This window comes from Marmota monax, unplaced genomic scaffold (genome assembly GCF_021218885.2).
Source record: "Marmota monax isolate L192 unplaced genomic scaffold, Marmota_monax_Labrador192_F-V1.1 WCK01_AAM20220418_F8-fsc00001, whole genome shotgun sequence".
In the NCBI taxonomy this organism is placed as follows: domain Eukaryota; kingdom Metazoa; phylum Chordata; class Mammalia; order Rodentia; family Sciuridae; genus Marmota; species Marmota monax.
The window spans coordinates 59,777,672-59,804,835 of record NW_026693777.1 but is presented as its reverse complement, the minus strand read 5'-3'; the positions used below and the strand labels follow the sequence as shown (position 1 = coordinate 59,804,835).

Below are 27,164 nucleotides of genomic sequence, written 5' to 3'. Positions count from 1 at the left end.
TTGATGGTAGAGCACTTGCCTAGCATGTATGGGGTCCTATGTTTGATCCCCAAAACAGGGAAAAAAAATTTAAAATAAGAAAATGACATTAGCAGGAATACCAATCAGAAAAGACAGTTGTGGCTCAGTGCATTGTGGCTCAGTGGTACAGCGCTTGTCTAGCACCTGAGAGGCACTGGGTTCAATCCTCAGTACCATATAAAAATAAATGAATAAAATAAAGGGTATTGTGTTCATCTACAACTAAAAATTTTTTTAAAAAGAAAAGACAGTTGTGATAATTGAATAAGTTGATGCATATAGCATACTCAGCACATTCACTAGCACATATATTCCCAAGGAATGTCAGCCATCACACCATTATTACCATCATCACCACCATCACCACCATTACCACCATTATCACCATCATCACCACCATCACCACCATCATCACCATTATCACTGTTTTCATTACCATGATCCTGGCTCCTCATCACCATGTCCCGCTCCCATTCTCCCTATCACAGGTCACTGGACCAACCTCTAGACTCAGCTGCTTCCTAGAAAATTAACCTTACAGCTGCCTTATTGTCAAGACAACCAGAGTTTCTACCAAGCAAGTGACCTGGGACAAATTATTTAGCCCCCCACCCCCTTTCTCTCTCTCTCTCATTACTGGGGATTGAATAGAGGGGTGCTCTCCCACTGGTACATCCCCAGCCCTTTTTATTTTGATTTGCAGTACTGGGATGGAACCCAGGGCCTTGCACATAATAGGTAAGCACTCTACCACTGAGGTATTTCCCCAGGCCTTATTCTTTTATTTATTTATTTTTGTGGTGCTGGGAATTGAACCCAGGGCCTTGTGCATGGGAGGAAAGCACTCTACCAACTGAGCTATATACCCAACCCCTTATTATTTTATTTTGAGACAGGGTCTCACTAAATTGCCCAGGTTGGCCCTGACTTTGTGATCCCACCTCAGCCTCTCCAGTAGCTGGGATTACAGTTGTGCACCACCACCACACCCAGTAACATTTTCAAGCCTCAGATTTCTCATCTTTACATTAAAGAATAGGAAATAGTCATCTTCAAGCACATAATGAGGATGAAATGAGATGAGGTACTTAAAGCTTCTAACACAATGTTCTGCAAATAGTAGGGGCTCATTGAGTGTGCATTATTATCTATTGGTTCAGGAGCTTTCCTTTTTGATTGGTAGTCAAACAGGTTTTCTGATATAGGCACGTGTATGACCAGGAAGGAAGTTTACTATGCTAGAAGAGCTGTTTTAATTTTCTTCTTTTTTAAATACTTAATTGACACATAATAATTGTACATGTTTGTAGGGTACAGTATAATATTTCAAAATACATATACAATGCATTATGATTAGGTCAGGTAATTGGTATATCCATGACCTTAAATGGTAGTTATTTCATTGTGTTGGGAACATTCAAAATTCTCTCTTAGCTATTTTGAAATATACAACGAATTGTTGTCTACAGTAGTTACCCTACTATGCTACAAAGAACGTTAGGAGTTTTCCCTCTTATCCAACTGTACCCTGGTACCCACTAACCACTCCCTCTCCATCCCTCCCTCCCCTCTGCTCTCCTCAGTCTCTGATAACCACTATTCTACTCCCTACTTCCTAAAGACTTACTCTTTGAGCTTCCAATATGAGTGAGAACATGTGGAGTTTGTCTTTCTGTACCTGACTTATTTCATTTAACATAATGTCCATGCATTTTGCCACAAATGGCAGGATTTCATTCTTGAGGCTTTCTAGATTTTTTTTTTATTTTGTAAGTTGCAGATGAACACAATGCCTTTATTTATTTTTATGTGGTGCTGAGGACCAAACCTAGTGCCTCACATGTGCTAGGCAGGTGCTCCACCATTGAGCCACAACTCCAGTCCCAAGGCTTTCTAGATTTTTTTTTTAATTAAATATTTTTTTTTATTATTTCTTACATACATCACAATAGAGGAGTGCATTACGTTCATAATATTTGCATTGCAATTCTTAATACACCTTTATACCACAATTTATCAAATCTCTGTTTGTATATTCATGTATATCTTCATACATGAATTTTGTATAATGATGACCGTCTCCTTCCACTACCAAGGCTTTCTAGATTTTGACTGGAGATTTTCTTGTCTTTTTTTGTAGGATCCCATCTAACATCTGCCTAAGACTCAGATGTCCATGAGTTATCATTTCCACACATTTAGGAGCTTTCCTTACTGAAGAAATTTGGAGGAGATTGAAGATTTGGAACATGGATATAGGGTTGCTAGATTTAGAGAATACAAATACAGATGTCCTATATTCTATCTGGAAAGCCTACATGGATGCCAGCTTATATTCTTGTAAAAGTCAAGTTAGAGTTTGACTTGGTTTTGTGATGTATGATGTTACAGAATCTAAGTTGAAGGTCTTGAGAGAGAGAGAGAGAGAGAGAGAGAGAGAGAGAGAGAGAGAGAGAGAGAAGTGTTATAGAATTGGGTTAGATTCTCAGACTGGTTATCAGGGAGAATGTTCTTTCATGAGTCATGTTGAGCATAAGTAGGCAAAAGGATTCTGTTTACACTCCAGTAAGAAGGTCCTGGGTTAACTACCTCAAGGTTTATTTTCATTATTATATCTTGCTTCTATCAATAGAATACTACACTTTATCCTCTGCCACCTGACACCCCCGATCCCTTCCTTATCCCTGCAAGTCCCTCTCATAATGGAAACACTGCAGACTCTCGATAGTCTAAGGAATGGAGTGAACTATGGCTTCCTAAGAACAATCTTATGGAAACACAGTGAAACCTGCCCTCTTGGGTGTCATTTTGTTCCACCCATAATATTTAGGGCTGTATCATTTATTTTCAAGATCCAGAGGCATTTTCCAATAACTTTACTTTTTTATTTTTCATTTTGGTACTGGCAATTGAACTCAGGGATGCTTTACCATTGAGCTACATCCTCAGCCCTTTTTAGTTTTTATTTTGAAGCAGGGTCTTGCCAAGTTGCCCAAGCTGGCTTCAAACTTGCTGAGGCTGGCAATGTTCCTGCCTCAGCCTCCCTAGTTGCTGGGATTACATGTGTGCACCGCTGTGTCCAGCCCATTGACTTTACCTCTAAAATGAAAATGCAAGTATCAGAGCAGTATCAAGTTAATGACTCATAGCTCAAAACTAGTCTAGCATACTTATTCGTAATTTTATATTTGGGTGGGGATGAGAGGAGCATGACTCAGAGGAAGGTCAGTTTATATATTTATGGACTCTCTGTGACATGTCTCCAACTGCCCTACTCAAAAACATTTTCTTTTGAAGGCTAGGCCTTGAGGTAAGGGGCTCTCTCTCTCTCTCTCTCTCTCTCTCTGTGTGTGTGTGTGTGTGTGTGTGTGTGTTAACCCTCTGGAGTTTTCACATTCCGTTTTTTAAAAATATTTTTATTACTTATAAATTTGGACACAATGCCTTTATTTTTTATTTTTATTTTTTAATGAGAATCAAACCCAGTGCTGAGAATCAAACCCAGGGCCTCATACATGCTAGGCAAGTGCTTAAGCCATCATTACTGGCCAAGATCACAAGGAGCCGGGCGCAGTGGCACATACCTGTAATCCCAGCAGTTTAGGAGGCTGAGGCAGGAGGATCACAAGTTAAAAGCCAGCTCCAGCAAATTAGCGAGGACCCTAAGCAACTCAGTGAGACCTTGCATCTAAATAAAACACAAAACAGGGCTGGGGATGTGGATCCATGGTTGAGTGCCATGAGTTCAATCCTGATACCACCCCCCCCCATCAAAAAAAAAAAAAAATCCCAAAGAGCTAGACTTCATGGCAGACCTTAGAACTGGAAGCCCAGATGGGGCAAAGGAGGCGGCTTGATGTCCTTCTGCCCCCACCCCAAGGTTCAGAGCACACTTGTCTCCCTCCCAGCCTGAGTCACTGCAGCACTACCTCTAGTCGGGGCATCAAGTTCAGCACTTAAGCCCTTCCCACATCCCTTCCAGGGCTGATCATGGCCTGCAAAGCCACCCTGAGAAGGGTCAGAGGGTGATCTAGCTGGCCTCTCTGCCTCCCAACACACTGCAGAGATAAAATGAAAGGTGGCCCTTTTCCAAGTCCTTGGCCATCCTTTCATCCTCCTCCTCCATTGTCTCATCTAGGTAAAGATCATTTTTTACCTAATCAGGGAAACAAGATTCCTGGTGATAGGCTCTGCCTTTAAATTCCCTGCCCCTTGAATCATTCCTGACAGTGCAGAAAGCTGCAAGAAACAGAGAGGACTTTGCGCATGTTCAACGCTGTCCAAGGGGTACCAAGATGGGGTGGACCATGGGCTTTTCCCAAAGACCCTATTCAGTAGGAGAAGGGAAGGAATAAGTCCATCCCTCTGCTTTCCAGCAACACTGGTAATTAACAGTGCTAACTTGAGTTTCCTCAAATCATCTTAGAAGAAGCTTTCAAAGATTACAAATTAGGAACGGACAGTTTAGCATTTTTATGAACCATTCATGGGATCCCAGACTTCTCTGTCCATACATCCAAAGGCTCACTTCCAGGCTCAGAACAGGCCTTTTCCAGGTCAGCCTCGCGGATGCTGGTGTGTTTATTCCAAACTAAAGGATCAGCAAAGAGTGGGTGTAGGGAGTGAACATGCATATGCAGGCTGGGCAGTCCATGCAAGAATGCAAGAGTTCCCTGCAGATGTCAGAAGGGAAGGAGTCTTAAGTGGGAAGAAAAAGGGAAGCAGAATTAGGGCAAAGCTGTAACTGGCTCTTTCAAGCCACCATGCTCTTCAAGCAACGCTAAGGAATCCAAGAATTCTAATTTCCAACCTATATTTCCAGGTTGTCCTGAAGATATTTTTGTCAAGGTAGGAGGAAAGAACATATTTTATATAATTATCTGTTAGCTTAACATAACTTTGAAATATTTAGCTAGGCACAGTGGCACATGCCTGTAATCCCAGTGGCTTGGGAGGCTGAAGCAGGAGGATCGCAAGTTCAAAGCCAGCCTCAGCAAATTAGTTAGGACCCTAAGCAATTCAGTGATACCTTGTTTCTAAATAAAATACAGAAAAGGGCCGGGAATGTGGCTCAGAGGTTCAGTGCCCCCGGGTTCAATCCCTGCTACAAAAAAAAAAAAAAGAGAGAGAGAGAGAGAGTTCAGACATATGTTTTGCAAGCCTCCACTTACACTCTGGTCTTGTGGTCTATGACACCTCATACCCTACCCTGTTACCTTCCAAGAGAGAGCCCAAGTGGCTGAGACAGCTTCCAGCTGAAACCTCATGCTGAATAGACTCATATTTGTCCCACTGTCCCTGTTTGGACTGCTAAAAGTAATTAGAGTTTACAGGATACTGAGACCAGAACTCATCCTCAGAGCTACATGTTTTACACAAATTCTACATTAGTCGTCACATCTGTGCCGCCAAGGGCATTAAATTGAATTCAAGGTCTTCACCCAGCTTCCAGGAAGGATTAATTCAATTGAACTATTGGCTTTGGGCACTTGTTTGGAGAAATGAGGCAGTTGGGATCTGGCTGGCGACGGGACGCTCTTTTTACTAGATGGCAAGTACAAGTGGAGAGAAGGAGGGAGAAATGTCAGGCTCAGGAGGCCCAGGAGACCGTATGAGGGAACAGGAAGGGCCAGGAACTTGAAAAGTTTCCCAGAGGGGCTGGGGATGTGGCTCAAGCGGTAGCGTGCTCGCCTGGTGTGCCTGCGGCCCGGGTTCGATCCTCAGCACCACATACAAACAAAGATGTTGTGTCCGCCAAAAACTAAAATAAATAAATAAATATTTAAAAAAAAAAAAGTTTCCCAGAGAAAAGTCAGGCCTCTTCAGTAGTTGGATTTACTTGTTCTGGAGGAGGTTGGGCCAAGGGATGGGATCAAGTGCTGAGTCCAGCCTAAAGGTAATCTTGCAGCGACAACAAGAGTGACACAGGACCCAGGTGCACACCAGCAAACTAATTAAATGGAGGCTGGGACAGGGCCCAGCTCTTTTTTTTTCCCCCAAGGCTGACAGTGTGAAGTCCTCAAAGTGGACAGCCCCATCTCTCCAGGTGAAAGACAGCAGCTGCCACAGGTTCACCTGGACCTCGTAGAAGGTGAATGGAGACAGGAGCTGCATACTGGCCTCAGCCCACCAAACCCTGCTTTTAAGTATGCTCTGGTTGTTTGTGTGTACTGTTTCTGTGATGAAAATGGTTTGTGGTGCCTCTGTGGTGGCACACACCTGTAATCTCAGCAACACAGGAGGCTGAGGTGAAAAGATCACAAGTTGTCAACCTGAGCAACTTAGTGAAACCGTGTGTCAAAATAAAAAGGGCAAGGATATAGTTCAGTGGTAGAGCTTCCCTGGGCTTAATCCCCAGTACTGGAAAAAAAAAAAAGTTCATAGTCATTAAATACTATCTGGATAATATTTTTTAAAAAATAAAAGAATAAAGATCTTCATGATCTTACCCCAGACCCTATCAATGTTAAACATTTGTCATATTTCCTTTGAAGCCCTTTTATTCTTTATATAAATGGTGTGTGTGTGTGTGTGTGTGTGTATGTGTCAGAGAGAAGAAAGAGGTTTTAACGTAATTGGATCCACTTCCCTAAAGCACTATTTTCAAGGCAGCAGGGTTAATGTGATTTTAAAGTACTAAGATGAGTCATCTTAGAATTATTGAGCAATTTCATGAGTTTGGTAAAAACAAAGTTGACTTTTCTTTATCCTGTCATTAGGCATCACCTACTCTATATTCAGCTGCTCTTCTCACAGTCCATCCTCTTGAGAAAGATAACAAGAAATAAAGCACTAGATGTAAGAATAAGAAATAAAACTAAGGCCCATGATATTGTGACTTTGATACATAAACAGATAATTAACCCTGAGTCTCATTCACAATACACTTACTTCAAACTAAGGTGAAAGAGCTAAAAAAAAATTAGGTTGAACCGTTTGAAATTTCAGATAAATCCTGCCCTAATACAGGGATAGGGTGTAGGCCAGTGGTAGAGAGCAGAGTTAGCAGACAGAAAGCCCTGGGTTCAGCCCCCAGCACCAAAACTGGAAAACAAACAAACAAGAAAATCTAAAATAGATTTGCATTTGATTTTCAGGGCCTAAGGAACTTTGCATTTGCTCAGTGACTTTTCTCAAGGATGAGACCTGACATATCTGAGGATGCAGTACCAAGCAGCTTACAAGGAGCGACAGAAATCACACGCTGCACTTGAGCAAAGGCTGGAACCTGATTCATTTTGCTACTGTCCCAAAGAAACAAGGCAGACTCTCAGCTCATTATTTTCTCAGTTTCAGAAAGTATTCTGGGGTGAAATTTTTCCAGTCAACACAATAAACTTTCAAACTTTTGGGCTTTTGCTCATGCAAATCTCAAAACCTAAAAGGTCCCATGAGCCCCTCACAGACAAATCCGACTCCCTAATTCTCCACCTGTCTAAATTTTCACAGTTGGCCAGCTCACACACACCACTCCAAAAAGACCTCCATGTGCTTTCAAAATCCACACTTACAAGATTCCTACTAGCCTTTGTATTATTCTGCCATGTGTAGCAATAGATTCTGCTTGATAAATATTTTTAAATGTTTATGACCAGTATGTTTACAATGGTTCCAAAATCAAGCAATATAAAACATATCCAGTCCTGCTTCCACATTCCCCAGATTCTTCTGTGAGTTTCATGTTTTTTTCCAAAGTTTCTTCATGTAAATGTAAATACCAATCTATTATTTCTCCATCTTTATTTTTCTCCTTCTGTCTCTCCTCTGTTTTTTCTCCCCTCTGTTTTCTGTGCTGGGGATTGAACTCAGGGCTTCATACAGGTCAAGCAAGTGCTCTACCACTGAGCTGCACCCCAGCCCTCATATCTGTTTTTTTTTTGCACAAATAGTAGCTTAATGTACATACTATTGTGTGCCTTGTTCTTCTTGTTTTAACTTATCACTGTGTCTTGGAAATTATTCCATTTTGGTTCAGAGAGCAACTCATTCTGGTTTTCAAAGCTTTTTAAAAGTTAAAGAATTCTTTTATATGTTGTCTGCTAATGTATTTAACCAATTCTGCTAATGATGGACATTTGGGTGTTTTGCCATCTTTTGCTATGCCAATGATGCTGGGTGACATATGTCAATTTGCATTGTGTGTGTGCATCCTTGGATAAATTCCCAAAAACCAGATGGATGGGTCAGAGATTGCATAATTCTGTAATGTGAGAGAGTGAATGCCAAAATGCTTTCCATAGGGGTTTAGCTATTTATACTCCCACCAAAAATATAGAAGAAGCCTATTCCTTCACCGCTTTGCCAAGAAAGAGGTAAGGAGGGAGGGAGAGGTTTTGGAAGGAGTGTAGCTTAGCATCAAAAGCAGAAAAGGGACAACCAGGTGAAGACTTAAAAAAGCACACACAATGTTAGACCTGACTTCTGGAGGTTTAGTGAGACTGTCCTAGAAATGCCTGGAACCTCTGATAGCTTCAGCCCAACTCATCTAAAATGGAACTCAATGAAATATAAGCCTCTTCTTGTTTTCTACCAGTGCAATCACCTTTTCTTGTATTTAAAATCTTATAGGAAAACGGGGTGCAGTGGTGCATGCCTATAATACTAGTTACTTGAAAAGATGAGGCAGGAGGATCACAAGTTTGAGGCCAGCCTCGGCAACTTAGTGAGACTCTATCTCAAAATAAAAAGGGCTGTGAATGTAGCTCAGTGGTAAAGTGCCCCTGGTTTCAATCCCCAGCACCAAAAAAAAAAAAAAAGGTTAATTTCACGCCTTTATAGGTTATTCCTAAGCATTACCCCCTGCCACTACTTTCACACCCACTCTCAAATTTTCAACTGAAAAGGAATTGCCTAGCTTGATGGCATATTCCTGGAGTCCCAGCTACTTTCAAGGTTGAAGCAGCAGGATCACTTGGGCCCAGAAGTTTGTGGCCAGCCTGAGCAACATAGCAAGAGCTTCTCTCAAAAAATAAAAGATAAAAAAAGAAGAAGAAAAGCCAAAAAATTAGTGAAATGTTTACATAATAATTATCAAACCTAGGACACTATCAAGACAAATTTATGGAGTTAGGATAGTTGTGTGATATTTTTATGTGCTATAATACACTTTTCACTGAGATCCACTAGTATAGTAAAAGTTACACATTTATATCCATTTTATACTATTTGGAACAAAATAATTCAGTTGTTACTATGTCTTTACTGAAGAATTCCTTCTGTCATCAACTCTCACCAACTATAATGTTTGGCTTTATTTTTGGATTTATAAGACTTTAATATGGTGAAAGGGAAATGCTATCTCCTGTGACCCTTTACTTATATAGAGATAAAGATGTTGCCCACGAATGCCCCTGAGCCTTCTTTCTTTCTTTCTTTCTTTCTTTCTTTCTTTCTTTCTTTCTTTCTTTCTTTCTTTCTTTCTTTCTTTCGTGTGTGTGTGTGTGTGAGAGAGAGAGAGAGAGAGAGACTGGGGATTGAACCCAGGGGCACTCTACCACTAAGCTACAACTCACTTTATTTTGAGACAGGATCTCGCTAAGTTACCCAGACTGGTCTTGAACTTGTGATCTTCCTACCTCAGCCTCCTGAGTTGCTGGGATTATAAGCGTGTGCCACCATGCCTGACACAAGCCATCTTTCTTAAGTGGAAGTAGGATAATAAGCAGGCAATGCAGGAACATTGGCAACTATCTGTTGATGGTGCTGTCTGCCAGTTCACAGTCCAGGTCCCCTCTGCCATCGTCTTTGTGAGCCTACAGTATTTATTCAATTCTGTTCATAATATTGTATTTAACTTTGTTACTTTATCAAAATTAGTGGAGGGGCTGGGTTGTTGTGGCTCAGTGGTAGAGAGCTCCACTAGCATGTGTGAGGCACTGGGTTCGACCCTCAGCACCACATAAAAAATAAATAAAATAAAGGTATTGTGTCCATCTGCAACTAAAAAAAATTTTAAAAATTAGTGGCATATTGATAAATTCAAATGCAAATAGCAGGAAAAACGGAAGCATAGCTCTCGTAAACATAAAGCAATTGAGACAAAGAAGGAATTCCTTAGGTGTGCAGAAAATGGTGACTCTTCGGCCTCAAACTGAAAACTTGCCACGTGTCAGTCACTGTTCTGATCACTTTATATGGTTTTATTTTCACTCATAACAATGCTATGTGGGGAACAAACAATAGAGTGTGATCATTATCTTTGTTTTTACAGATAAGGAAAACAATTTCTGCTTCATAAATAGGTAAATAGCCTGAACCATATCATCAAGCTTCCTATCCAGAATGGTGGTCAACTCTGCTTCACTGGAAAGGAAAAGCCCAACTTTTAAAGACAACTAAATGCTGGAATTATACTTTAAGACTATAGCTGAGAGACAAGGCACAATTAGAAATTTTATACTATGTTGTTGATCTCTGAAAATAGAAGCTCTCCTTAAAATGCACTAATCTGTTTTTGGATTTTATACATCTGACATTGTTGTGTGTTTGGGGAAACATGTTATGTCTATAGGCAGGAATCTCTTGTGTTGATGTAGATTTTTTTTTTTTTTTGATGTACCTGTAAAGAAATGGATCCCATTAGGAACTGTCTTCTACTTCTCTAGTGCTGGCAAGAGTGCTCAGCAATGTTTGTGTGGTGGTGAATGAAACGTTAGTGGTTTGGATACCACACTGCCAACAAAGTATGCACCGACACCAAGAAACACTCTATTCAAAGTAAATCCCCCCCCAAAAAAAAAAACCAAAGTAAACCCCTTTGAGTATTTGTAACATCTTGAAAAATATGTCATCTTAAATATGCACAGACACACACACACATCTATGTGTATATACAAATATTTACAGGCATTTATAGAGAAAATACATTTATTAGTGCATGTCAATAAAGGCCAAATGATGTCACATCTTAAATATATAAACACACTTATAAGTGAATGACAATAAAGGTGAAATGACAATGACCATTGTAAAGGCCATGTTTTTTTTCTACTGAAGAGGTGATGGCACTACTTTCATGGCCTTACCAAGATAGCTGCGTATAAATCAAGGCAACAGACAGATGCAGTCAGCAAATGCTGCATGCCCTCAATTTAAAGTACCTACTCTTATTCCCTCCCTGGAGACTCTGTCCCTAATCCCCATTTCTTTTTAATGAGATAGTTGGCCTTAGGACATCACCTCTGGCAGCATTTCCTTGGAATGTGAATGGACAGACACCTGGTCTGAGCAGGGCCCTCCTGGGCTTGCTAGTGACCTATGACCTTGGTTGCATGATTTAAAAGGTTGAGAAGAGTGAGTTGGATTCTGTCTTTCTCTCCCTGGAGACTGAATTAAGATGCCAAGAGGGAATTTTCCATTGAGCCGTGGGCAACATCACCAACAGGTCATCCTAGGGTCAGAGAAGCCACAAAACCAGAGAAGGCAAAAGCCACCTGCAGTCCTACCTTCCTTTGTTTTCTGTGTTTCCTGGACTCCTGGGCATGCATATATTTTTTTAATTAATTAATTTATTTATTAGTTCTAATCAGAACAGTGATAGTAGAAAGCTCTTCAATTCATTGTACACAAATGGAGCAAAATTTTTCACTTGTCTGGTTGTGCATGAAATAGAGTCACACCATTCGTTCAATCATACATGTACCTAGGGTAACAATGTCTGCCTCATTCCACCATCTTTCCCACTTCTTTGCCCCCTCCCCCCTCCCCTTTGCCCAATCCAAAGTTCCTCCACTTATCTCATGCACCCCCTTCATATGGATTAGCATCCACTTATCTGGGAAAACATTTGGCCCCTGGTTTTTGAGATTGGCTTACTTCACTTAGCATGATATTCTCCAACTCCATCTATTTACCTGCAAATGCTATAATTTTATCCTCTTTTAATGCTGAGTAATATTCCATTGTGTATATATACCACAGTTTCTTTACCCTTTCATCTATTGAATGGCACTAGGTTGGTTCCACAGTTCAGCAATTGTGAATTGTGCTGCTATAAATATTGAAGTGGCTGCATTACAGTAGTGTGCTGTTTTTAAGTTGTTAGGGTATAGTCGGAGGAAAGGGATAGCTGGATCAAATGGTGGCTTCATTCCAAATTTTCTAAGGAATTTGCTTTCTAGATTGGTTTCACCAATTTGCAATCCCACCAGCAATGTATGAGTGTGCCTTTTCCCCCACATTCTTGCATGTATATCTTTTTAAAAAAAAATTTCCCCCCAAACAATTCATGTGCTTTTCTGCCCTTGTTCCTGAAAAAGACTAAATTAGAACAACAGATAACAAGAGAAAACAGTCTCTAACAACTAAGGATATGACTTTAAAAATAAATAAATAAACAAGAACTATACAAGCAAAACAGCCCAGAACTACAAAGTTTAGGGGCAAACACTCATTTCATTCAACGGTTCCCAGGGATTTTGGTTGTATGCAAGTCTGTACAATAATCAGCATGTACAGTGATGACCTTGAGTCTTCAAGTAAAGGCTGCTTGACATTCAGCATATTTTCAGAAGGCAATGAAGCATGCAGTTTGCTTCAGAAAAAAAATTTTCCTTCAAGTTAAAAAAAAAGCCTTGGTGTTTAAAGAAGGCAAGGTTCATTAAGTGATTTGTTATTTTTCAGTATTTAAAATGTATGTATTTATTGATTCATGCCTTGCCAGCAAAGATTTACTATGACTTATAAGAACATACAAAATCCAACAAGAAAGCAAAAATGGCAGTGAAGGGAAAGAAGAAAGAAAACCAAGGTGTGCAAGAGCTTTAGTTATCTGCAAAGCTTGCTTCTGTGGATTGCCTTATTCCATGATAGATCACAGAGCTTATGACTGGTAATAGTCATAAGTTAAATTCATACCACTGCAAAGGAACAAAGGAGGAAGGCAGGGGAAAAAAGAAAGATTTTTATAAATGTGGCAAATGGTCAGGGTTTTTGTTTTGTTGTGTTGTGTTTCTCTCTCTCTCTCTCTCTCTTGCAGTACTGAGATTAAATCCAAGGTCTTACAAATGCTAAGCAAATGCTTAACCAACTAAGCTACTTCCCCAGTCCAATCAGTATTTATCTTATGAATGTTAAAATCAAAATGAAACTGGAGCTGAGCATGGTGGCACACGCCTGTAATCCCAGCAGCTGGGGAGGCCCAGGCAGGAAGATTGCAAGTTCAGAGCCAGCTTCAGCAATTTAGCAAGGCCCTAAGCAACTCATCGAGATCCTGTCTCAAAATAAAAAATTGAAAAGGTTGAGATGTGGCTCAGTGGTTCAGTGCCCCTGAGTTCAATCCCTGGTACAAAAAAAAAAAAAAAAAAAAAAAAAGGAAGAAAGGAAAAAAGAAAGACAATATTGATTTAAATCAGAAAAAAAAATAATACTCCATGATGTAGACATGCTATTAATTCAAGCATGGTTAAATAATTTCTATTTGTTTATTTCAATAAAATAATCATGACAGCATGGGACTGGGGCTGCGGCTCAGCGATAGTGCACTTGCCTGGCATGTGTGAGGTACTGGGTTCGATTCTCAGCATAACATATAAATATATAAATAGGGGTCTATCAACAACTAAAAAATAAAACTAAAAAAAATTTTAAAAATATGACAGCAAAACATGTTAGTTAGAAAGAACATATTACTTATCTACTGAAATTCTCTTTAATATCATTTTCAAATCAACATATTCGAAAAAACAAAGAATGTTTAAAGTTGATTTAAACTCTTTTTATAAATGTCATTCTTATTTTGACTTTTTTGTTGTTTCTCTTATTTATTTGTTTTTGTGGTGCTGGGAATCAAACCCAGGACTTCATACTTACTAAACACATACTCTACCCCTGAGCTATAGTCCCGGACCCAAATGTCATTCTTACATCCCATAAAAAAATGAGTACCCAGAGAACTTAATAAATGGTGCCTGTTTATGACAGAAAGAGAGTATACAGGGAGTGTACAGGATATTTCACAGTGATGTGACCCAACTATCTGCTTCATTAATGTCTTCTTAAAGGTGTCTGGCCCATGGGCTGGGGTTGTAGCTCAGTGGTAGAGTGCTTGCCTCACATGCGTGAGGCCCTGGGTTTAAACCTCAGCACCACATATAAATAAATAAATAAATAAAAATAAAGGTGTTGTGTCCACTTACAACTAAAAAAAAAAAAAAAAAAGATTTCTGGCCCAATTTTCCCACTAACTTTTCTTTTTCTTTTCTTTTTTTCTTTTGGCTGCAGGGTGGAGGAGAGGAACAAATAATTGAACTGGGGATATTCTACCACTGAACTACATCTTCAGCCCTTTCTTTTTTTAAATTTTTTTATTTTGAGACAGGGTCTCACTAAGTAGCCCAGACAGTCCTTGAACTTAGGATCCTCCTGCGTTAGCCTTCCCAGTAGCTAGGATTACAGGTATGTACCACCACAGGTAGCTAACAAAATTTTCCTTAAATTGTTATTGTGAATTCATTGGGAATGTTCTTTTATAATATTGACATGGAAACTAGTTTTACTGTCTGATGTTATATTTTTGCTGATTGTTTTCCAAAATGTATAAGTGGTGTTTTTTTTAATTGATAGATTTGTTTTTATTTATATTCAGCTTGCTTTCTTCCTTTGTTCCTTTTCATTCAGTCCTAGATAAAATGCAGTTAATCATGTACAAAGGTATGTACAAAGTCTCATCTGAATAGCTCCATCATGTGTCTAGAATAAGTTTTACAATTATGAAAGTTGCTTCCTGTTCATAGCTACTATGGCCTTGAATAAGAATAAATATCTAGAGCTAGGGGTGTAACTCAGTGGTAGATAATGTGCTTAGCATGTGCAAGAACCTGGGTTTGATCCCAAATACCAAAAAAGGAAAAAAAAAAAGTCCATACTATATTACTGAGTCCTCTGAAAATTAGATGCAAAAATCAGGAGATTTTTTAAAATACTCATTTTAAAAGATGAGTATTTTAAAAAACAGATTTTGGGCACAAAGTCTAGAGTGATCATATAATTTATTATTAAAATTTTGTCTTTTGGACAAGGAATGCAAGGTGAATTAGTAAGTTCACTGAAAGCCTAGCATGTGCCTCTAGTCCCAGCACTTGGGAGGCTGAGGCAAGTGGATCACTTAAGCCCAGGACTTTGAGCTCTACCTGGGCTATATAGTGAGATATCATCTGAGGGGTCAGGGATGGTCATTGAGAAAAAGACATAAGCCAGGACTCTTCCAGGTATACCAAGATTTATGGTCACCTTAGCCAAAATTGATAATGTACCTCTCTAAGCTGGGGAGGGCTTGAAAATTATAGGCTATATCACATTCTATACTCAAACTGTGAATTAGTGGGTTCTGTTTTGAGAATCTAAGCTGAAACTCTGCTTTTAAAGTATTAGGCTCAGTTCTAATTTATATTCCTCAAGATAAACATAATGTTAGAGACAAAGACCCAGAGAAACATAATGAATATGAGAAAGAGCTACAGCTCTTAACATTTGGGCAGTTATGGCATCTTGGAGAATTTCATGAGCACTTTTAACTCTCCCTGGAGGAAAGATACACACAGCTCCCACCCCTCAGCATGCAGTTCAGAGGAGTGCAGTCCATCTGATCTAACCCAGGACCCCAGGTTGGAATTCCTGACCTACAACATGTGGTTTGCATGAAGGAACTAGGGAATTATATTAGCTGACCATCTTTATACTAATTTCACTTTACACTCACATAAATCTATTTCAGAGTAAGGGAACTAAGGCTCAGAGAAATTAAGATCTCACAGCTTACCATAAAATGGAAAAGCCAGACTTCAAATTCAGGTTTATGTGTCACTAATCTCATAATCTAACCACTGCTTAGATATACTTTATATAAACACACATATACAGATATTTCAACCTAGAAAGGGATTATATTATAAAATCATATGAAAAGTGAACATAAACTTTCATCCTTCTTAAAGTCCTGCTTACCAAATTGGTATGTAGCTTTTGAAACTAAAAAGAGATTATTAGACATCTGGGGCTATAGCTCAATTGGTAGAGTACTTTCCCTGCATGCATAAGGTCCTGGGTTAAATCCCCCTAAATATATAAATAAATAAATATAAATAAATAAATTAGAACAATTAAAAGTAAACCTTTTTTTTTTTTAATGATACTGAAGATTGAACCCAGGGCTTTACACATGCTAGGCAAGTATTCTACCACTGAGCAGCGTCCCCAGCCCTTTTGAGACTGGGTCTCACTAGATTTTCCAGGATGACTTTGAATTTGTAAGCCTTTTGTCTCAGCCTTCTGAGTAGCTGGGATTATAATTGTGCACCACCATGCATGACATGACAAAGCTCTTTCTTTTTTTTAATACCTCAAATGATAATGCAACATATAAATAATCCCAAGGTAGTTTTTGTTGTTGTTATTTGTTTTTTGTGGTGCTGGGGATTGAATCCAGGGATCCTGTAGTCCTTCTTTAGACATCCTTGGAGTACTGCATGTGAGGCAAGCACTCTACCAACTGAGCTGTATCCCCAGTCCATCAAGGTAGTTTTTAATAAATCCAAGATTGATATACTATCAATGAAATTTTAAGTGTTTCATTCGATTCCAGGATTAAACTTGAACAGAATGATTATGCCTTTGCCTGTATATCTTGAAGCCCATGTCAATCCAACTTGACCATGGATAGGATGGTGGCTTAGGTAATATCCCATTTCCAATCTAAGTTGTGTTTTAGTCAACTCAAATTCCCCTTTTGATAAACTATGTTCATGAGTTCCTAAAAGACCTGATAGGATTTTGAAGCTGACATGCCCTTAGTGAGATATGGATTTATATTTACCTGATAATATAAGAAATCACATATGTAGTACCTGGGCAACCTGGTATATAGCAAAACTCAAGGGATATCACATCCTCCTCTTTATTTTTTTAAGAATTTAGTTTTAGGTGGACAGAATATCTTTATTTTATTTCTTTGTGGTGCTGAGAATCGAACCCAGTGCCTCATACATGCTAGATGAGCGCACTACCACTTGAGCTACATCCCCACATCCTCTTCTTTCCACTTCATCTTAGGCACTGTTGTCAAATAAATTTTCTCTTTCTTTTTTGAGCCAGGTTTCTCCATGTTGCCCAGGCTGACCTTGATCTCCTGGACTTGACATCCTCCCAGTTCCGTCTCCCACATTGCTGGAACTACAAGCATATTGCCATCACACTCAGCTATTGTTTTTAACTTATCCCATCTCTCCACCTCTAAAACTGTGAGCTCGGCAAGGGTAGGGGCCAGATGCATCTCTGGTGACTAGCCTACATCCTGGGGTAGACATTCAATTATATTTGTTGTCCTAACTGCATAAATGATATCTACAAGAATTCAGACAATGATATTCTTTCATTAAAAATACTGAGATACAATTCACATACCATAAGATTCACCCTTTTAAAATGGACAATTCAGTGATTTTTAGTATAGTCACAAAGTTTTATAATCATGACAAGCTGTCTAATTCCTGAATATTTTTGTCACCTCAATCAGAAAACAGATACTCCTTCACAATTACTCCCATCATCCCTCCCCAAGGCTAGAGCAAACTACTTATCCACTCTCTGTCTCTACAGATTTCCCTACTCTCCACTTTCATATAAATGGGATTATACAATATGTGAACTATTGTGCCTTGACCTTTTTCAATTATGATTACCTTTCAAGGTTCATCCTTGGAGTAGCATGGATCAGCACCTCATTCCTTTTTATGACTGAATGCTGTAGTCCATTTTATGGATGCACCATGGTTTTTTTTTAACCCTTTCTAGGAAAGATGATTTTTAACACCCTTCACTACTCTATGATCCTATGTTCAAATGAAGGTCTACCATTGAATTTTATAAAGTAAATCATAGTATAAGTCACTATGCTTCTTGTTTCTATATAAGTATAATGATTTTCTGTGTCCTGGCCTTTCTGAATCGTATCTCCCACAGATTCCAGGAGGACAGCCCTGTTGTGATCCACCAAGCTTATTTTCTCAGCCCCTTAGACAATAACATTAGACTCCCTGCCTTTATTTTTGGGATTCTGCTTTCCCCACCTCACTTTCTCTTAATTGTCCTCCTGAATACCTGAAACTGGACACTCTGGAATAATGAACGTCCACAGCGCTGATTGCCCTTGCGTTTCCATCAGATCTGTGTCAACTAAGGACGGATGCGACCCTTCCCGCCTATCTTTGCCCGGTTCCCGTCTCAATGCAAGTGTACCTTCACCATCAAAACTTTCGGGGATGGTGGGGTGGGGACTTCCTTGGTTTTCCAAGGAAACTTAGGTAAAAGGAGGGCCAGGGGGATGGTATTTTTTTACTTTCCTCACAATCCAGAAAAGAAAAAGGATTTCCTTTGGGCTGCCACAACTCTGATCTTTAATGCTGATAAAATATTTCCTTTAAAAAACAAAAAAACAAACTTCTAGGAAAATCATGCAACTTTAGCTTGGAAGTCAAATCTATTCTAACCTTCACATTAAAAAAAAAAGTGAGAGTTTTATTTCTCTTTCACTGGGAATTTTCTTCCTAACAATTCTAACAATTCAGGTCTTGCTACCAGAGGCGAGCTGGTCCGCAGGTTTCTTTGCAGGCTGGCGAGGAAGAAGGACTACAGGATCCAGAGGTCTTTGGAAACTCCAGCAGCTCCAAGCTTGTTGGCTACTAGGGTTTCCCTGAGGAGTGACGCTTCGAAAACAAATTCTGATTGGTCGGGCCTGAGCTGAATTCTCCATTTATGGACAGATTGCCCGGCCCGAGCCGAGGCTGAGCCAGAGGAATACGGATTAAGTGGTTGAAGAAAGAGAAGAGAACCAGGGGAACTAGGCAGGCACACAAGCTGAGCTCATCGGACTCATCTAGGCGGTCGGCGATCACCAGATCCAAGTGGACCCCAGCCCTTTGCAGCATGCACTCCAACTGCTGAATCGTCCCGGTCTCGCCCTCACCTAGACCCGCGAATCCCGCCTGGATGGAGTCCCCCCTGGGTTCCCATTGGCTCCTGTGAGTGCTTGGGTGTCGGGAGCCTGTTTTTGGCGAGGGGAAACAACTTTTGAAGTTCGCCCAGGAGATTGCGTTCCAGTCCCAGCTCCCAGGCAGCCGGACCGGCAGAGGAGAGACCGCGGCGCGAGTCACCATGGTGAGTTGACTGAGCTGCGTCTCAGGACGCCGATCTTGAAAAGGGGCTAGAAGTCCAAACCGGGGCACCCACCTTGGGCGCGCTGCCCAGGCCAGGGGTGGAGAAGGTGGACGCAGGAGTCGGCACGTTGCGAGCTCTGATTTCCTGCTACTTTCGGTAAACCCGGGCTCGGGGAGAAGGCTCGAGGGGCCAAAGAAAACTTTCTTTCAAGTCGTTTTCTGCGTCGCGAAACTTTTGTGGCCGGGTTGCTGTGGCTGGCAGCTGTCGGAAGCCAGAGTGCGGGCACATCTGGTTTCAGGGGCACGGCAACGGGAGGGTTCCCTTTCTCCCTGCTGGAAAGATTGGGGGGGCTGCCTGTGCCCCTCGGGTCCTAACCATCCCGGGCGAGGTTCGCTGGGACTTTTGCGCCGCAGTCGGCCCGCTGCGCCCCCTCCCACCCCCATCGTCCCCCTCCCGCCCGCTGGCACCAGCGCTGGCGGCTCGCTGTCCTCCCCTGCGCTGGTCGGTGGCGGGCAGTGCCCGCAGCTGTCCCTCCTGGCATCGCGCGCCGGTGGAGGCGGCCTGGCCTGCCCTGGCTAGGGACCGCGCGCCGCACAAAGGCAGCCGGGGGCGCCAGGTAGAGCGAGCACCTGGCTGCGGGCGCAGAGCGAAAGTGATCCGGGCGCAGGCTGGAGCCACGTTGGCTGGACCCGCGAGACGCGCTGGCCGCTGGGGTCTTTGCGCCCAAGAGGCCGAGTAAACACCGCCCGTGGAGGGCCCCACCCCTTCCCAAGTGCGAGGTGACAGAAACTCTTTGAGTTTGCACTCCAAAAGTCCTCAGTTTTTTTTTTTTTTTCCTTTTTCCTTTGGCACTTTGGAAACACACGGATTTGGCTGCCTCTTTCTCTTATGCGCTTGTAACTTTTTCGCTGCCCCAAGTCCCCAGCCTGGCCACACTCCTCCTCCCTCCCAATAACCTTAGCCACATCCCTTGAGCTTTGGTGTGGTGTAGTTTTCCTTCCGAGGCACAAAAGCAAGGACTCTATTTTCAAGAGATTGGCAGTCCTTCAGAAAAAGAAAAAAGAGTTCTACAAGGCTTCATAGTTTCCACACTTGCCTCTTTTCAAAGAACCCTGCTTAGGTGGATGAACCGTCTTCGGATTCGTGATTGTTTAATGACTGTGAAAGTGAAGCTAAGTCAAAATGACACTCAGCACAGCTCTCATTTAAAAATCTATATCCCACATGACCGGTCTGAAGGACTCTAGCTAAGGCCCATCAGAGCCTCTATACCAGCCCAACAAAAACAAACAAAACCTTTAAAAGGTGCCCTGGACCGAAGCTTTACTTTTTACATAGTTCAAATCCATGTCACCTTTGCTCCTAAGAGAATACTTTATCTATAAATAAACTCTCCCCTCCGGTTTAAAGATTTAAGCAGTCAGCCTACCCCAAATTATTTTTGGAACCCCCACAGAAAATCATTTACGTTGAATGTGTATTTGGGTGGAACTACTTAATTGAGCATCAGGCCATGTGAATTTAGGCAACGTGATAGTGCGAGTACTTTAGAATTGCTGTAATTATTTTCCATGGTTCAATATTTCTAAAAAAAAAAAAAAATCAATGTGTTTATGTCAAAAGCTTCAACAATCTTGCTGAATTTAACTACTTGGTACCTTGACAAATTAACTTTTTCTCATTTAACTCATTTTTCTTGTTGGGCAGACCAAAACATAGTTGGGGGTGCATTTTTGGAGACCTCAAAAATGTCATGGTCAATTTGGTCAGTTTGCTGTTGAAGTAGATGGTTGGTCTGTGGATGTATGGAGGCATGTCTTAAAGTAGAGTCCTCTCCAGAGTTGACTTATCAGAGGACAGAGTGTGGCTTACCTATTGATGGCTCCCTGCCATCAGCACAGATGGGCATGTCATGGGCCTCCGGGCGACTATCTGGGCATCAGATAAGGTTGCTGAGGACACAGCTCACTGAAGAAAAGTTGAAACTGCTGGCTGTTCTGAAATGGGAGATGTGCCATTGATAGATCTCCCCAATCCAGAGTCATGTGGCCAAAATTTAAATGATCTTTCTTCCCTGACTTGAAAAATTGTTCGTTACATATGTGACATCTCCTTAGAACAAAGCATCAACATCTTAAAAAACGAGAAACTCCAGTTATAATAGGTCTAATATTTAAAGTTTACGTAAGAGTCCATCAAGCCAAAAGAAGCTTCATTTTTGTGTTCCACATCGCCTGGGCCTGCCCTGTGTGTCTCTCAGCTGCTTAGAACAGGGAAGGAAGGGACATCACCATCAGTGGGTGTGGCTGTAAATGAGCCTGGAGCAGAGGTCCTTGGCCAGGCATGGGAAGGGCACCTGTACTGGGGTGTGTATGTGTGTGTGTGTGTGTGTGTGTGCGCGCGCGCGCGCGCGCGTGCATAGTTTTTTTGGAAGACTGCTAGTGCATTAGAAAAGTTCTCCACCTGTATCCAAGGCCCTACCAAGAAGTATTCACTTGTGACTCATAAGGAAGACTGTCATTTCTGAATCATGAACACAATGTACAATTTGTAATTCACTTCATATCTTCCTCCTGAACACTCACTTTGGGACACTTGTTCATCTTGGAAAAACCAAGAACACTACCAGCAATAGTTCTTCGTATCTTCTTCTTCAGGAGGCTTGAAGAAATTAAAAACAAACAAAACAAAGAAAAACCCTCTGTATATCTTCATAATTTAGTTAAATGTCATTTAGGAGAGTTTAAAAATCTTCTTTGGGGGCTGGGATTGTAGCTCAGTGATGGAGCACTTGGCTACCCCACGTGGGGCACTGGGTTCAATCCTCAGCACCACATTAAAAAATAAGTAAATAAAATAAAGGTATTATGTCCATCTACAACTTAAAAGGAAAAAAAAAAGTCTGCTTTGGCTTTAATTACCAGTAGCATACATCTAAGTTTTTCTTCATAGAGTATGCCTTTCTCGTAATCTGCTAAGAAAGTTAACTTTTGTGGCCGTGAACAGAATGAATTGTCTGATGGACCCATGATGAATTGTCTGATGTACCCACATAGCCCTGCTATATGTTTTGGCCCCAGAATCTGGGATTGATGGGATTTCTGTGAATTAAGTATGCAGAAATATTTGCATAAATCTGAATTGACTGTTATCTGAAAAAAAGGTCTAAGATATTTTCTCTTTTCCTTACTTGTTACTTTTGAATAAATTGTAGATATTATGCATACAAATACATAAAAACAGAAACATGATAGATAGCTGACCACAGGTATGTTTCTTTGGGTGAGGCCTGATATGTGTTTATAAAGTCTGGAAACCATTTTGAATATGTTTTCTGGGAAGGTAACCTAGTTCATTTCCACTGATTGGTTTATCAGATTGCTTGAAGTCTCCTAGCCAAAATAACTCAATCCAACAAAACAAAAAGGAATGCGATAAAGCACGGAAGTTTTGATGGAGTCAGGGGGTTAGGGAAATAACTGAAGCCCAGGATATTACCCTGGGGCAAGTGTGTATGGGCCATCTTAGTAGAAAAATCTATGGCCAGCTCAGAGCCTCCTCTCTTTGGAGAAGCCCCATGGGGCAGCAGATGGAGAGAGATGGAGAAGTGTGGGAAGCAGATATTTGCAGAAGGTAAAGGCCATCTCTTCCACTGTTTTGCTGGGCTCTATAGCTTTCTCAGTGGTTGCAAACTTCAATGTCAGGATATAGTCTGGTGGGGGGCAGGGGAGGCCGATCTCTAGAAAGTCAATATGGAATGCCCCCTCCCAAGAACCACCACTACTTGACCCTGGGCCATATAGTTCAATTGACCATATTACCAAGTTATCTTGCTTTTCAAGAGAAACTGGAAATCCAGGTTTTTATGCTAGATCTGTCAATTTTTAAAAGTGTTACTGCTATCACTGAAGGACCAAACAAACTCACCTGTAGGTCAGCTTTTTGCAGCCACTATTGTAAATCTCAGTGTGGTATCTGGGAACCACGGCATTTCCTCCCATTCACTCACTAGCAGGAATATCTAAATTTTAGCCATATATGCAGCAAATGACTTTAATATTTCCTGATAAGTCCACAGCCTCTCACAGTCTCCCCAAAGAACTGGACTTGCCTGGTATTTTCTACCCATGGAATTTCTAAGCTACTAAAATGGAAAATCTGCATGCAGCTGCTACTATTCGTAGCTATCCAAACACCAGTTAAGATGGTTTTGTGAGTGGTGAGGCTGCAAATTGAACTTTTCTTTCTTATCCTTCAACTCCTTCCTGCAGTGAAAATGTCATAGCCCTCTATGTTGCATGATGGCTCTTTTTATCACTCCTTTCACAGCTGAATCTCTGAGTTTGAGATCTGTTTCAGGTCCTTAAGATTAGTGAGTGAGCAGCAGGGAGCATTTTTATGACTTGGAATATGTACCTAGTTAGCATGTGCTCATGTGAGACTAAATGAAAGAAAGAACATGTAGTACTTTGCATTTCCTGATGAGATGAGGACTGGGTCTCATTACTTAGTAAGAACATGTGAGAGTTCCTTTCATCAGCTTCAACATGCAGAAATATTTTGAAACCTCTATACAAGTGCATGGTATTACGAGCTTCACAGTGGGTACTGGGAATTGGACCCAGGACCTTGTGCATGCCAGGCAAATGCTTTACCTCTGAGCTGTGTCCCCAGCCCCTAATATAGGTTTTTATTATTTACCTTGCTTGAACTTGATGTTTACAAAATAGATGAGGGGTTAAAGATTAAATGCCCAAGGTATTAAAAATAAACATCTCAGCGTGGTAAGCACATTCTATAATAATGGTAAACAAATTGTGTTTTGAATTTCAACTTCAGAATTTATTTTGGCAGGGGCAAAGGTTTTTGGGTATTCTAGTAGAGCTTTTTATTTTTTTAAAACATATTTTTATGACAGTCACACTTGAGAGAAGAACTAGAAGAGCTTTTCCTAAAACAATGGCAAGCCTTAGAACTTACACTGTATATGCAAGTGAACTTGGCCCTCCCTTCTGAGTTGCTATCATGGGAACAACGTCATTGCCATTGTTCAAAGCACTTTTGAATGGTCATTTATGAGCTACATAAGAAAATCTATTTTTTTACTTCCTTTCTAATCTAAAATGTTAGTGCCTCTCCTGATTCTCCATCTTACTCACCAGATTTTGTACCAAGTCCCTTTCAACTGTTTCCAGAAGTTACATTCTGCCTCAGAGTGGGGAAAACTAGCCCTACTGAAGATGTGCATTATCATGTAGAGGACAAACAGGAGGTCCTTTTTTCAGGGAACTAAGTATAAAAACTAACCTGAAGGAGTTCACACTCTCTAGTGTCTAGAGTTCTCATGTGTGATACAAAGTCATAGTACTTTATAATCATTATCTACATTGTAGAAAGTAAAACATATGTTGCATTATACAAAAAGCCCAAAGAGAGCTTAGGAATTCTGTCCTAAACCCTTTTGTCTGATTTCATAAAGAGGCCTAGAGCTGGGTTAATGACTTCTGAAGTCTCATAGCTGGTTTTTGATGAACAGATGACAGAGTACAAGTTTTCTAATCTCAGCCTAAAAAAGACTTTTCTCACCAAATGGGGTGGGATTAGAGTCTATTTCCTTAAGAGTCTAGATATGACCAGGGAATTTTCTTTCTGGAACTCTTCAAGAAGGCCTGCTCCAAGATGGAAGGTTGTTACTTATTTTCTGATTCATCACTGTATCAGCTTTAAAAGATGATAAGAAATAAATTTAGAAGAATCCACTCATCATTATGCTCCACACAATAATTATTTTTATATCTTTGGATTTCCTTCCAACCTATCCAAACACACTGTTTTTACATAGTTATAATTATGGGGCAACTATATTATCTGTGCTCAGTGTTTTTCCACTCGTTTTATAAATCCTTTTCTATAGTAACCATATTTATCATATTTTGGTGGCAGGATTGTAATCCCATGTAGCCTGATTGCTTGAACTGACGATGTCCTCTAGAAGTATGCACAGGTGAAAGTTCCCCCTTGCTCATACTAGAATTGCTGTGGTCAGTAGTGAACTGCTCAGCTTTTTGGTGTGAAGTTGGAGCAGGATGGGTATATGCTCCACATTCCTAGGTCCCTGCCCTAAGGTGTGTAATGAGGGTGGGCAGGCTTACCCACATGCCAGAAATACTAAAGGATGGCCCAAGAGATGCTCTTTTGTTTTCTTTGCATGTCACTGCTGAGAGATGCTCCAGGGATGTCACAGTTTTCAACCCAGTGTAAAGTGGGGGCAGGAAGAGTTGGTGTCCCTGAGGTGCTCTAGAGATGGTGGAAGAAGCCATGTACCTGAGTTGAAACTCTCACTGGCCCTGTAAGCCTTTCTTGGAGGATGCTGGTGCTTGTCCATATCTCTGGTGCTGAGGCTTCCTGCCCTGAGCACCAGATCCTAGGGCCTTAGATGTGACTGATGCTAGACTTGTGACTTTTGACCTGGGGAAGGTCCTAGGCAGGGCCCTATTTGGGGCCTGAGTTGCTGCCACTATCCTCACTATCTGAATACACACCTACATGACTCAGGCATCTGGAGTGCAGGGTCAGCCATCTTCCTTTTCTTTGGATCATCTGATGTGGGTACCACCTCACCCTGCTTGCTGCTGCAACCCAAGTCTATCTTCTTTACCAGGACCAGGCCTGACACGCCTTACCCAGCTTTTTGCCTTCCTCTTGGTCTTTGGGGCCTCATCTAAGATGGCGGCAGGGTTTTGCAGGAGGACCAGCCAGGGTGGGTGGGAGCAGCCTTGTCCTCTGAGTCAGAGTCCTCAGCAGTCTTCTTTTCCTGGCTTCTTCCACCAAGGCTGCCCACTCTTCCCTCCTTTTGCTTTGCGATGTGCAGGCGGTGCCGCCACAGCATGGCCTTGGAAATCCAGGTCAGCCTGCTTCTGGTTTAGGTTCTTAAGCTCCTGCAGGTTCTTCAGGACCTCTGTCTCCAGCTTGGAGTCCTTGGTCTGGTCCTTTTGTACCCTCTTCTTCCCCAGAAGCTTCTCACCTTGGAAGTTTAGCGTGGTTCATTGCTCCATGGTATATTATTGAAAGTGATCTCTGCCAGGCAGCAGGTGCATTAGATGTAGAAGCAGAAGATGGGCAGGTATAGGCAGACCTGTTTGTACAATGCCTTTTTGTGAATGTAGCATGTCTTCCCTTTGTAGATGTACTACTCTGTGTCTTACACCTTGTATTGAAGAGGGCCACCAACTGGTCCAGGTCTTGCTGGTTTCTGCATAGCTTGAGTCTGGGAACCTTGAAGGGTCTCCTCAGACAAATAGCATCTGTATAAAATCTTTCACTCCAACATCTTTGCTGCCAATTCACCTCACAAGCACCAGAGAACTGGGGAGGCTCCGTGTATATCCAGCTTCTCCAACAGTACCAGCACTTCTGTAATGTCATTTCCTTCTGCTTTTGTTATTGGCTATGGCATACAGAACTTGCCTTTTTCATTGATTGTGATTCTATCCCATCCATCAAGCTCCAAGGCCTTTTGTCTTCCCTCCTGTGTTGCAACCTTTGTAGTGTGTAATAAAAAATTCTAGGTGCCGTCTCAATTTGGAGAAGTTCCATGCAGATGCTTCTTCCCCAAATAGTCAGTTGCTGCTGGTTAATCATTGTGACTTGCCATGGCTACATGGCTGCTAGTTGCTATGTTCCTTGTCATTCATTCTATTCATTCTTTTCTTTCCTTCCTTTCCTCCTTCCCTTCCTTCCTTCCTTCTTTCTTTACTGGGAATTGAATTCAGGGATGTTCTACCACTGAGCTACATCTCAGCTCTTATTTTGAGACAAGAGCTTGCTAAATTACTGAGGCTGGCCCTGAACTTGTGATCCTCTTGCTTTAGTCTCCCAAATTTGTGGGATTACAGGTGTGGCCACCAGCTGAGCTCATTCATTTTTTTTACTCACCAAATATGCATTAAGCTTCATATATATATATATATATATATATATATATATATATATAT

The 27,164-nt window shown here is 41.2% G+C and overlaps 1 protein-coding gene and 1 pseudogene across 1 annotated transcript in view; one reads left to right on the top strand and one right to left on the bottom strand.

Moving 5' to 3' along the window:
• The first annotated feature begins 18,781 nt into the window (after positions 1-18,781).
• Positions 18,782-27,164, top strand: part of Myo1e (myosin IE) — a 191,099-nt gene continuing 182,716 nt past the window's right edge. Inside the window, exon 1 of the mRNA XM_046460896.2 lies at positions 18,782-19,170. Within this exon, the coding sequence (XP_046316852.1) occupies positions 19,168-19,170 (3 nt within the window). The 5' untranslated portion in view covers positions 18,782-19,167. The remainder of the gene's footprint in view (positions 19,171-27,164) is intronic.
• On the bottom strand, positions 24,945-27,115 carry LOC124104183 (splicing factor YJU2-like; annotated as a pseudogene).